The sequence below is a fragment of the Uloborus diversus genome, chromosome 3 (assembly GCF_026930045.1).
Source record: "Uloborus diversus isolate 005 chromosome 3, Udiv.v.3.1, whole genome shotgun sequence".
NCBI classification, from domain to species: domain Eukaryota; kingdom Metazoa; phylum Arthropoda; class Arachnida; order Araneae; family Uloboridae; genus Uloborus; species Uloborus diversus.
Window position 1 is genome coordinate 10,653,437 of NC_072733.1, and position 14,395 is coordinate 10,667,831.

The window sequence follows — 14,395 nt, forward strand, 5'->3', positions numbered from 1 at the left end:
TGTGGCATAAGTGGTAATGAAGGTGAGTCCTCGCTAAAAGTTGAAGGTTCAGGAGACAAACATTCAGGTGATAAATTATTCACAATTTCCAATTCTTCAGTAGTTACAGATATTGGAGTTGGAAGAACATCCACATTTGCAGAGTGGCTATCAGGTAGCGGTAATGAAGTTGAGCTCTCGATACCCTGCACCTCTCTAAAAATCGAAGGTTCAGCAGACGAACACCCTGACGAAGAATTATTCACACTTTCCAATTCTTCAGTAGTGTCGTATATTTGAGCTAGAGGATCATCCACATTTGCTGAGTGGCTATCAAGTTTAGTAATCCTTATTTGCATGAAAAAATAAAAAACTGAGTAAAAAGAAAAAAAAAAAAACTAAGTTTTGATTTATTTTCATAATTTACAATTACAGAATTTTAATCTAGAAAATCAAATCCTTCTTTTCGTAATAATGTTTGTGAGTTGTAACTTGTTTTCTTAAAAAAAAAAAATCTAAACGCAAGAATACCAACAATATCTTTATTTTTATGGCAGTGGTGCTTTTAATCCCAAATATTCATTTTAATGTTAGCTGAAAATGGTTAGTCAATTTAAAACTCACCAAAGCTGAATGAAGTTTAGTGAATACGAGAAGCTGCAAAAAGTTAAGTAACAAATTACCTTTTTTTTCCTCTACAAAATATTTTGAGTTAACCTCTAATCTTACTACTCCCCCCCCCCCCTTTTTCCCACACACTAAATACTCCCTAATAATACTATTGAGTAATTCCACCGTAACAGCCATTCTCAGATTTTAAACACACATCATTACAATTTGGTTTCATAAAAAAACTTCTTTCTTTTGTTCTATAATTTAATGTTATTTATGTCATGCTATCTTAAATTTGGGTGCAGATTCCTTGATTGCAAAAAAAAAAAAAAAACATTTTTTTTCTTTTTGAAATTTTCAGGCCTTTTACATTTATGGAAAAGAAATTCATCATAACTTTGAAATGGTAAGCGTTGCAGGAATTTAGCTTAGGTATATATTTCTGTTCAGCATGCCAACTTCATATAAATCAGCAATTTAACTCCATGCCAAAAGAAGAAAAAAAATATTGGGAGGGGGGGGGGCGATCCAATTTAGGAACTAAAGTTAGAAATTATACAAAAATCAGAAACGTCAAAATCTTCAGAACATAGTTGAAGGGATAAGTGGATAAAGGTGTTAACTGACATTTTTTTGAAAAACGGTTTTTGTTGATTGACGTTAATAAATGATTATTTTTCATATTAGCTACCATTGCTAACATTGAAAGTCCTATTCTATGTATTTCCAAAGATCCTGCGTGATAAAAGTGTTGTCTAACAGAAAACCGTAAGTTTTCTAGTGGTTTAAAGTGTTTAAGTAAGTTAACATTTGATTTGTCAGTTGTTTTTGCCAGCAAAATTTGTCATATTCTCCCCTCTTTTTTTTTGCTGCTGCTTTATTGTCGTTTTTTTTTTGCCCCCCCCCCCTCTTCACTTTAGTTTCAATCACCGCCTCTGCAAGCATGCTTGGTACTGATTTTATCAACCCACTGAAGGGATGAATGGCTGAGTCGACCATACTGTGCTACCACTAAGCCACAATGGCACCTCCCCCTGCTCTTCAAATAAAGTGCACTGATGAAGCTGAGTTTGCGGAATTAAAGAACTTTTTTCTAGAATACTTATAAGCAAGTTATTAAGCATTTTATTTGCTAGTATACATTTATTAACACTAATTGGATTTGTTGCATTATTTGGTGGATAAAAATCTTACATTCGGAGGAACATATTAAGTTAAAAATCTAATATTTGTTTGACCTACTGGTTTCACTTTTCATGGAATCCCCCTAGCAACATATTTGCAAATTTAAATTTGTAGGACCAAATTTTAAAATTCAAAACCACATAATAAAAACAAACTAGAAAAATATTTGTAGTTTGCGAACAAATGGTTATTTTAAAAGTCTGAATTAGAATTGAACTTATAATAAAGTAGCTATCCACTACTCTAGAAATCTGCCTATCAACATACGACATTTAGTATCGTTTATAGAAATAATACATTTCAAATTCAACAGCAAAAAAAAATATGTTTAGATTTAATATTTTAGGATAAAATTAAATTGATTAAAATAAAGCTTGTAAAAATAAATATATGAACAGGATTTATTCCTTTTTAGTTATTAAAATATAACTTTCAATTATCAAAACTTCTGAAGTATTTCAAAAATGCAAAAAGATTAGCAAAACTGGTGTGCAATGTCGGCACGTTTCCCGAAAATAATTGCATTTATTATTTATTAAAATAAAACTTAAAATAAGCTGACAACTTTCGACTGCCAAAAAAATTAAAATATGTTGGTACAAGATGCAAAAGGAAATCTAAAGCACAAGATGCAATTATCCTCAAAGTGCGATTCCAAAGTTAGCATGGCTCCAAAAATAAATTCTTTTATTAAAATGGAACATGAAACAAGCTAATCTACGGTAGCACACATCAAAATAACTTTTGCTTATCAAAAATATGAAGACAATTGTACAAGATGCAAAAAGATTGAAAATTCAACCACGAGGTGCAAGTCCCCGCGAAGTGCGGTTACAAAGGAAGCATGGCTTCAAAAATAAATTTTTATAAAAATAGAACATAAAACAACTAATATAAGGTTGCATTCGTCTAAATAACTTTCGTCTGTCAAAAATATTAAGATATGTATAAGATGCAAAAGGATTTAAAACTCAACCACGTGGTTATAGTTATCCGCGAAGTACGATTACAAAGAAAGCACGATTCCAAAAATAAATCAAGTCTCTAAAATAAACATAAAAATAAGCTAATTTAAGGCAGCCTGTGCCAAAATAACTTCCAATTATCAAAAATATTAAAATCTCTACAAGATCCAAAGGGATTGAAAACTCAACCACGAGGTGCAATTCCCCGCAAAGTACGATTACAAAGGAAGCGTGGCTTCAAAAATTAATTCTTTTATTAAAATGGAACATAGACCAAGCTAATCTAAGGTAGTATACGTCAAAATAACTTTCATTTGTCAAAAATATTAAGAAATGAACAAGATGCAAAACTATTGAAAACTCAACCACGAGGTGCAGTTCCCCGCGAAGTACGATTACAAAGGAAGCATGGATCCAAAAATCAATCCATTCATTAAAATCAAACACGAAATAAGCTAATTAAATTTAGCCTGCGCAAAATAACTTCCGATTTAACAAAAATATTTTTAATATTTACAAGGTGTAAAAGGATTGAAATCTAAATCACGAAGTGCAATTTTTCGCACGAAGTACGATTTCAAATTTAATATGGCTCCCTAAATAAAAAGTCATGAAAATTAAACATTAAATAAGCTAATTTAACGCTGCATCTGTCAAAATATTTTCAGATTGAAAAAAAAATATTATATTAAAATATTCGCAAGATGTAAAAGGAACAAGGGAAGCAGATTTTCGCGAAGCAAGTCGTGAAAAGTTTCATGACACCGGTGTGAGTCGGCCACTTTAAAGTAATTTGGTACTTCTAAAAATTGATTTTTAAATCGATAGCGTATTATACAGCAGAAAAATAATGTATTTGGTGCCATGTTTAGTTTGTTACACACGTTACAGTAATCTTTCCAACAAAAAAAAAAATCTATAATAATGAAAAATGAACTTACTTGCTGCTGGTTGTCTTCGTTTTGAAGAACTGAAATTAAGTCTTGGAAGATGCATCCAATTTTATTCTCTTAGAGCTACCTCTACTCGTCATTATCAATCTTTTAAAAAGTCATCAAAATGAGCTACGCCGCCGTATTTACGTTTCCCCTCCTCAGGCACTGCAGATGCTGTGGTGTTGACCTTGATTGGGTTCGGGGATCATGTCTGCTGGACCGCGGGGGGGGGGGGGGGGGGGGGGGGGGTTCAGTTTTCACCCCCCCCCCTCCCCGAACAATACTCTAAGCCCCGAACGCAGTGTAGGTGTAGCAAACGGGAAGTGGTCAACGAATCAGCGATGAGAGGGGCAACATTTCAACTTTTCTTGAAGGTCAGTAAGTGACGTCGCGTCTAGATGAGTGACTACCACAGCATGAAAAACTGGATCCGAAAGCACAGTGCAATCGATAACTTCAACTTGGGGGGATTTTTTTCCCCTTTGGTCACCCGGTGGCGATCGGCGCTGAAATCTTTGGTAGCCATTGAAAATTTTTGGTCGCCAATTGGCGAGTGGCGACCGCTAATCTGCACCTCTACTCGGAAGTACAACTAGAGCTTAATTTCAGAATTAGAGGGAGGGGCACACTAGTGTACTTGGAAATAATAGCCATGAAAAATAGAGTTCAAAATACCCATACATTAGTTTCCAATTCAGCAATATATCACCAAATGATCGTCGGTCTAAGACACTATATTATTTTTGCATTGAAATAAGTAATTAATAGCCACACAAAAATGAGTAAATAGGCCTTTTAGAACACCCGATTGAAAATAAAAAAGGGGAATCGCACAACTGGAACGTACGCAGATCCCACATACGAAATTTTAGCCTTCTACAGCTTCCCATTTTTGAGTTATGACTTTTGAGAGATACATACGTACATCCAGCCGCAAAAAACAACGCAATAATTAGCTTGTTTGTACCTGAATGCAGTATTAAAATTTCTTTCAGGGGTGACTAAAATAGAAATTCATACTGAAATTTCAGTAAAAAAATTTATATGGTTTACTCCCTTTACTTTGTATTAAAAAGTAAAACAGCAAAGGCCCTTTTTTTTCGAAAACTTTGGCAAATTCCATTGGCTTTTCGATGTTTTTTAAGGCAGATGGGCCGATGTCTCCTCCAAGTTAGCATTGGCAGCCAATGCCAATATTGTTGAACCATCCGCGCTGATACACTGGTCGAGTCCTAGTAGACACCCTGTTTAAATGATCCCAATTCAAGTACCATGTCATAATTGGATTTTCAAACACTTGAAATGAGCACAAAACGCTGGAGAATCTGCAATAGCGATTCAAAAATTTCTAAAATTTTCAACTTTTGATAACATTTGTCCCAGCTACGTTTCTTACCAATTTTTCTATATATATATATATATATATATATATATATATATATATATATATATATATATATATATATATATAAGCAAACCCTTTTTCATCAGAAAACTACTTTTCAAACCACATTCCTCTGATTAATACTGTAAACTCAAAACGAAACCCAATGATCCTTCCCCCCAAAAAAAGAAAAACTTTTAAAATGTTTAATGTAAATATGAAACTTATATAATTTTCAGAAACAACTCTGTTCTATTTTTGTGGCATAACAAAAATTTGGAAGACAAATATAAACTGCAAATCCATTTTACGCAAAACTTGTCCTAGATGATATATGTAACCTTCCCCTCTCCCTGCAATATTGGGCACTTCATTAAAAAAAAAAATTGCAGGATTAAATATAATTTAAAATATATTGGTGGAAATTTTCAGAATTAAAGTATTTATATATTTTTTTATAAACTATGAAATCCTCTTTGGGTGTTACTCGGTGCGACCCCTTTCTTCCGCTACTGATTACAAGGAAACTTTTTTAATGCAACAATATGTGAGCTTTTGAATAGAATACAATGAACGGTTTTAAAAAATTAAAAATAAAAAACCTTACATCTTGATGCATCACTACATCGCAATGTAAGGTTGGCGATACGTTACGATGAAGAAATTTCTACATTCCCAGCCTTAGTACACATTATACAAATTTCAAGTTTTATCCATTTGGAGAAAGGTATAATTATAGCTTTGTCTATATAATTAATAGAATAAATGGAAAATTTAAAATGTTGGCTAAAAGGCTTTTGCACTACTAATATTACACATTCAGAGTTCTTAACTATAAGTCTGAATTTATTACAACAAAATAAGCAGAGTTAAGGTAGCATATGTCACATAATTTTTAACTTCCGCAATAATTGAAATAGTAGCAAGAAGCAAAAGAATTAAATCTCAATCATCACATGTAATGTTTGGTGACACACCTGTTTGATAGTGGCATTCATCCAAAAAAAAAGGGGGGGGGGGTACTTTTTGTGTTAGAAGTTGTGAAAATTCATTTCAACTACAAGAGATCTCTCTCAAAAGTTCACGAAATGTTTTTGAACTTCAAAATATACACAGTCCAGTCACATTAATGTGACCACCACATACTTTCCACGTCAGAGTTAAATAGCCAATCACAGAAGACAGGTGGCAGCACAGTGCAGTTGAGCGTATATAAAGGGTGTGTGAGGGCTTTGGAAAACATTTCACGCGTTGGCGTAATGCAGAAACAAAGTGATTTATCCGACGTCCAAAAGGGCATGATCATTGGCTTTCGGGCCAAGGGTGGAAGCATTTCCGAAACGGCTGAGTTTGTGAACTGTTTGTGTGCCACCGTGGTAAAAGTGTACATTGCATGGCAAAATGGGACTGCCAAAAATCAGCGACGTGGCAAATGTGGTGCACCATGGCCCATAGATGACAGAGGCGAACGACGGTTGCGGAGATGCGTTCGGGCAGATAGACGGGCTTCAGTTGGCAACTGACCACCAAAATGAACCAAGGGACTACCAAAAGTGTTTCCCAAACTACTATCAGCGAACATTGCTGCGTCTGGGCCTCCAAAGCAGATGCCTGGTTCGTGCACCTATGCTGACTGCTGTTCATCGACGACGAAGGCTAGAATTTGCACGCCAGTACAGCAGCTGGACGTCCACTTAGTGGCGACAGGTAGCGTTTTCAGATGAATCGCGTTTTATGCTCCATCAGACAGGTGTATAAGGCGTGAAACCTCTGAAAGGAACCACCCTGCAACCATTGCCAGAACGGTCCAAGCTGGAGGCGGGAGCATTATGGTCTGGGGAATGTTTTCCTGGCATTTTCTGGGTTCACTGATCATTGTGGAAGGAACGATGAATCAATACAAGTACGCATCTGTCCTTGCGAACCATGTCCACCCCTACATGCGCATTGTTTTTCCTCAGGATGATGGCATCTTCCAGCAGGACAATGCGAGGTGCCATACAGCTGCCAGTGTACGTGCGTGGTTCGAAGAGCACCAGGATGAGTTTACCGTCCTCCCCTGGCCGCAAACTCACCTGACTTAAACCCAATCGAGCATCTGTGGGACCATCTCGATCGAGTTGTTCGCGCCATGGATCCTCAACCGCGTAATCTAGCGCAGCTAGCCACGGCATTAGAGTCGGCATGGCTCAACATCCCAGAGAACACCTTCAGGGACCTAAGTGACTCTCTTCCTGCACGTTTCGCAGCAGTCCGCTCTGCGAAAGGTGGTTATTCTGGCTTTTGACAGATGGTCACATTAATGTGACTGGACTGTATATCTGAAAATTTTTTGTTCAGTGAAAGTAATCACCAGAAAAGCCCCCCTCCCTCCCATTGGCAATTGCTTCCCAAAACATAAATACCTCATTTCAACTACTACTACTTCTATTACTATCTTTATTATCTCTCTCTAAGCTATGAAAGTCAAAATAACTTGGAATGTTTAAAATGGATCCAATTTCTTTCTTCTACAACCAAATTAGCTATGTTACTGTTTGATTTAGAGAAATTCAAAAACTTTTGCTGTTGAAAAGGCTATCATCATTCTTTTAATGACATTAAGAGCTACTATTTAATACTTCTTACTCATCCGTGAGTAAGATTTTTTTTTACTATTTTTACCTTTTAGAAAAAGTTCAAAATAAGAGTTGAATTCCTTCAATCTACTAATGTTTATGTCAGTTCGTGCAAAAGTAAGTTTCACCAGATATGAATTTTGATTAATGCAGATATTGGTAAAGAAGGAGGATGACTAAAACCTACTCCAATGTTAAACAGTTTTCAGTTAAGTAAATACAACTATACAGTAAGATATTAAAATTTTCACAAGTGACTTTGAGAAAAGATCAATAGAATATAATGTTGGTACAATTCTCTCCCCTCCATGTTTTTGGTCTCACTATTTCTTGAGACATTTTGATTGACCTCCAAAACAGCCATTACACCTTTAAAATAAAAAGCTGATCTCTGCAAAACAGTAGAACACTTTCATGCCTGCAAATTGATTTGAAATAGAAACATTTTATCAAAAAAAAAATTAAAGAAGAACTAATAGATGAAATACTCAAAACTATACCAATGAACACTCAACATAAAACAAAAATCTCACAAGCATAAATTGAATGAAATTAAAAAGCATTAAACACTAAGCTGTTCTTTGAAATGTATTACAAGTACTTTTTACCCCTACAATTTATATACATAAACCTTTTTTTTTAATTCCTGTGGTCTATTAAGTGACCAGAAAAACTGAAAATTTATGATCAGATTCCTCAACACACTTAAATCAACGCACTTTACTCTGATAAGAATGAAAAACAATGCATCCTAAAACACATCAAGAAAAAGACCAAACAGTAACTTTTCACCATAACTCTGTAATTTGACAATTTCTGCAACAATAATGGAAATTCCATAGCTGTTTGAGAGTGCGCATAGATGCCAAATACAGTGTAAAATCTTGATTTTATACCATTTTACTTGAAATGTACATTTTTTTTTTTACAAAAAAAAGGCTGAAACTATGGAATAACATTTGATTACATGAATCGTAAAAACACTCTGAAAAATAATTTTGATAATCTTTCTTTAAAATCAATTGAAAGACATACTGACCTTTCTAGGCGATCATCACGAGGTAATGGTCTACTCCAATCTTCATCTTCTCTATCACGTTTACCACCATTTCTTCTTTCATAAGAATTGTTTCGGCCAATTCTGTTTTCCTCTTTTTTGGGTTTATCTTCAAAATTTTCTTTCACATAAGAGGGATCTCTCCAGTTTCCCACTCGTTCACTATAACAATATGGATAAAACTTAACAAGATACATTTGTTTTATAAAATTTAAAAAAATCTCAATGGTATAAGGGGATTGAAAAAGGCCATTTTGTTATGTTTGTAACACTAAGGCTAGTTGAGTACTTGAAAAAATGCCTTAAAATATTAAATTATAACCTAATGCATACTATTACTATCTTCATTATCTCTATCTAAGCTATGAAAGTCAAAAGAACAGATAAGAATTTTTAGAATACAGCCTAAAATTTTCTTCTACAACTAAATTATGTTACTGTTTTATTTGGGGAGAAATTCAAAAGCTATTGCTGTTAAAATAAGACTATTATTATTCTTTTATGACACAAGTAGCTACTACTCATTGCTTTTAACTCATCCATGATTGTATGATACCAGAGGTCTGTTGTACGAATCCTCAAACAGAAATTTTAAAAAATATCCCTGCAGCCGAAGCAAAATTCAGCAAGCCCCAATCGGGAATGTCATGAATCTCCCTAGGTTCAAGAAAATGATGGCCAAGGTGTTAACACCCATAGACAGAAAACATTTTGTAATTTCATAAGATGTGTGGCCAGATCAGATATCAGGTATTTATTGCGGTAGTAAGACATCCAATAGTTCCTGAATATCTTATGCCTAACAAATGCATAAAAAAGTTAATATATGCCAGCATTTTTTTTGGTTTTATAATTGTTATCAACAGGAGGAAAAAACCTTATAAAAAAATTGTCTTTCCTTTACGAATGAGAAAACTTTTTCGATTTAAAGTTGCATCAAATTAGATTTGCAAAACCTTTAGTATTCAAGAATATTTTAACTGAAGGAGAATGCTTTATTTTTACAGAAAAAAAAAAACCTAAAAGACATTTCATTTCACATGCAAGTGATTATTTATAGAGAGGGTTTTTCTTTCCCATAACATTTTCTAATACAGTTGGCTCTGTTTAACGACTTTCAAGGGACCACAAAAAATCGTCCTTAAATAGGATGCTTTTAACACTATACTGGACCATCTGGGACTGTGAAAAGCCGTTTTTAAATAGAGAAAGTCGTTAAATAGAGCATCGTTAAACAGAGAGCCTGCTGTATCTACCTTTCTAGTTTTGACTACAGGCCTGAAAAAAGTGATAAAAAAGATTTCTTGTCATCACATATTGTTCAGAGAAGAACATGATAACTACTTACCAATCACCTTTCCTCAGAGCAAAGGCAGTATTATTAGAGTATTCCCTCTCAGTACCATTTTTTCTACCACCACGGTTTCCAAAATTTGAAAAATCTCCACGAGCTAATTAATAAATAAGAACATAATTTTAATACTTTAGAGCTACATTAAGACTATTCATAACAAAAATAACTTAGCATCTTTAATTACAGAACATACACATACATTTATACATATATACACACACACATATATCCTCGCCTCAGAGCAGCAGTAGGATACCTTAGTGTTATTTCTGGGATTAGATATCTTGCTGCTGCTCTGAGGCGACGATATATACACACCAGATTTGTATGGAAAGACGTTAATTATTTTACCGTGAAATAAATGCATACCAAAGAGTGTTCAGAGTGATAGGGATCTGTAGAAGAAGGAGTTGGTTTATGAATGCAAAGTCTCTTAGTTGTCTGACCATTCGTAGAGTAAGGGTAGGAATTTTTGGGAACCTTGTTTTTGTCTCCTATGCAAGCTGAACTTTATTGAGTAAAAGATTGCTAACATGTTTTGTGTGGAACTCTGCAGGGGAAACATTTCTCATGATTATGAGAGCCTTTGGTTGGATCTCCTTAAATGGAATAACAAGTCTGCCATAGATACAAGGTGTTTTTGAAGCCCATGAAGAGGTCAGTGATGAAGCCCATACTGGCAGATTTCATACACACTGTATTTTCCTGTATATAATCCACGGATTATCTGTTAAAAATGTGTAAAGTTAATAAGGTGCAAATTAAACGCTGCCATGGGTTATCTGATTTTTTTTCTCTCAATATTTACAGTAGGATTCACCAGGAGACCATTACCGCTGCCAGCAGGGGTCTGTCCAGGATTTTCCACAGGGTCCGTTTTTTTTGTCAAAAATCAAATAATTTTGCAAAAAAAAAAATGTTAAAACGAAATTTTAGAATTTAGAGATGGTACGAACTGCATCATTCAAACTTAAAGTTGAGGGTTTTCCTTTTCTATGTTGAAAATATCTTTCTGGGGTGTTTATCTAGTATTTGGCGGGGGGGGGGGGGGCAGCATCGCTCTCTCAAGTATCAATATTTATCTACCATTCCACATTATGTTAAGTTATACTAGAAATATTTATGTACAGTATTTAAAATAACTGTAACAAAAAATAATAATAACAAATACAATTCAGGCAAGGGTTTAGCATTTAACTTTTTGACCCAAGACACTTTTAAAAAGCACAGAATTTCAAAATTACTGTACATAAAGAAAGAACATTGTATTTTATGATAAAACTTGGTTGAAATAGTATTTTTTATTTTTTGGCAGTAAATTTGAGACTTCAAAAACAAGTGGAAAATTCTCTTTTTTTCATAGGGCAAAGTGAAAAATAAAATATTTTTCTAAATGAAATATTTTCTATTTGATTATAAAATATATTTTTGATCAAAAGAATCAGTAAATAAAAGGTTGAATGAATTAATCGAAAAGATAATGAAACAATAAACGAATAATTAAATGAAGAAATCAATTAATGTATGAAGAAAAACAAATGAGCAAGTAAAAGAACAAATAAGAAAATAAGTGAACAAATAAATAAGTGAATTATTAGATGAAAAAACGTAAATGAATTAATAAATGAAAACGTAAGTAATTTATATTAATGAGTGAGTAAATGAAACATACTATTTCTCTTTGCCCCGTATGTACTTGACTGATCGTACATTTATTTAAAATACAAATAAGCTTAATATTAACAAAACTAATATTGAATTGAATATTAGAAGGTCTCAATTAATATTAAAAATGTTAAAAACAAGAACTTTACTATTTTATAGTAACAAAAATAATTTTTGATTAACAACAAAATACAGTCAATTTGCAAATAACTCGAATATTATTACAACTCAAAGACTTTTATCAAGTCCAGATTCCTTTGTTTGTAATTCCATGCTAATTATGCTCAATATCTCGAAGTTAACTTCCTTTAACTCGAAACTTTTCCAAAGATGACTTGAAATTTATTTTGAGAGAACGAAAAAATAAATATATATGAGTCATTCTTCAAAAAGTGTAACTTTTCTGTCACATGCCTTTTACTGTAAAAACGTTAAGGAACAAATTAATTTAATAATGATTTTTAATTTCATCAAAAATATATTGATTTAACTCTGCCAACAATTTTTTAAAAATAATTTTTATTTTTAAAGAATTATTTTTACCATTTTTGGTTCACAACATGTGAATTCTCACCTCCGTGTCATGTCACACACCTTGTGTGACTGTTTATGTTGTTTAATAACTTGTTTAATTAAAAGCATATCGGTATTTACTTATTACTTTCACAAGTGTCTCAAATACTAATTGTCTAAGCATATTTAATTTTTTGATATTGTGTTGCAGTTTGTTTTATTAGGACAAGGAGTCATGTCACACAATAAATTCTCACCTTCGTTACATAAACACAAAATGCCATTCCTCATTAACACATGGCAGTAATGACATCAAATTTTATTTTCCATAATACAAGGGAGCTCCCTAGTTTACTTTCAGCCATAGTTGTTTTGTCGAAGAACAAGAAGATAGATTTTGCTTTAAAAACTTAGTGTGGTTATTCTGACTTCTCATCTCCGTGAACTCGAATTTCAGGGATGTAAATTAATGTATAAAAAAAGAAGTGAACATGTTTTCATTTGCTTAACATGTGCAGATTGTAGCAATGAAGACAAAAAATTCCCTGAAAAATGTATTTATTAGGCCTATATTAATGGAAAATTCCTCACCTCTGTGAATCTCACCTCCGTGACAGACCTTATCAATGTCATTCTTTCTCAGGTGAAAATAAATGATGGAGAAGAAATACATCAATAATAGGCATTCTACCAAAATTATAAATTGCCAGTATATTCTCAAATTTACTAAATACTATTTTTTAACATACATTTCAAACTACTAACTAAGCCGTACTTTAATTAAGAGAGCTTAATATTATATTCCGACTAATCCTCAAAATAGCCGATTGTTTGCACAATTAACAAAATTACTTTGATATTAAATTGGCCTCGATTTTTAAATATTAAAAGTTTTTTCTTTTCTTTTTTATTTCCATGAACAAGGCATTTTTTAATTTTTTTATTTATGAGTAAAATATTTGAAACTTAACCTCGCCATTGTTTATGGGACCTTCTAGAAGGTAACATTTTCATGCAAAAAAAAATCTTTGCATTCAAAAATTACGTTTTCTGGAGAATGACCCATATATATATATATATATATATATATATATATATATATATAGATAGATAGATATATAGATATATAATAACTTTGAGAGAGAAATCCTTTCACCTTCACTTGCAATCGCTGCATAATAGACCTCTAAAGCAAGGAGCACACCTGTTGAGGCAATGTGTGATAAAGAAGTTACACGTGCGGAAATGAGTATAGCTTGTTGTACTGTACTGTTTACACTTAAGACATGTTGCTGGACAACGAATCTGCTTTTAAGCTGCCAAACTGCCTAGTCTGCTTTATTCAAAGGCTGACCAAAGTTAAGAGGCGTTCCCCTTCATTCTTTAGTTCGATCATTTGCTGTTAAGTTCCCGAGAGAGAGAGAGTTTTCTTTAGATGTCTAAGCAAAAGTTAAAAACCTTGGATTTAGAAAGTAAAGTGAATCTTATTTATAACATTGAAAGGAAGCCAACAATCAAAAAGAAAGATAATGCATTGAAATTTGGCTCCAAACACTCTGTCAACGATATTAGAAGAGAAACTTCAAAAGCATTACGAATCCATAAATCCGAATTTGAAACAAATGAAGATGTACACCTCTCTTGAAGTAGAACCATCTCTATTCAAGTGGTTTCAGCAGTATTGAATTCTATGCAATCCCTATAAGCAGATGTTTGCTGCATGAAAAAGCAACGAATTTTGCTATATTACTGAACATAGAAAATTTCCACTCCAGTGCTGGATGACTGGAGAAGTTCAAGACCAGACACAGCTTTGTCTTCACGGAGAAATTGCATATTGTGCCTAAAAACTTTCAAGTTCTGTAATTTTGAATGTTATATGTTTATATTAATTAAAATATCTGACTAAAATGTAAAAAAATCCGAAACTACCGGTAAGTCGAACTTCCAATAAATTGAAGGTTTTCGTTGGTCCCTTTAGATTTGAGTTATCGACAATTTACTGTATTACAATATGAGCATCAATTTTTTTTAAAGTACCTGTATTACCAAATGCTTTAATCTTGGGCAGTATTTTTTTCCTGACTGGAGTAGACTACATATGGTACTACATAGTGAAAATAATAAC

At 33.2% G+C, this 14,395-nt stretch overlaps 1 protein-coding gene across 1 annotated transcript in view; it reads right to left on the reverse strand.

The window, feature by feature from the left end:
- The window catches only part of LOC129218223 (ATP-dependent RNA helicase DDX3X-like), a 120,021-nt gene that overhangs the window by 62,579 nt on the left and 43,047 nt on the right, over positions 1-14,395 (reverse strand). The window contains 2 exon segments of the mRNA XM_054852444.1: positions 8,718-8,897; positions 10,084-10,186. Of these exon segments, the coding sequence (XP_054708419.1) occupies positions 8,718-8,897; positions 10,084-10,186 (283 nt within the window).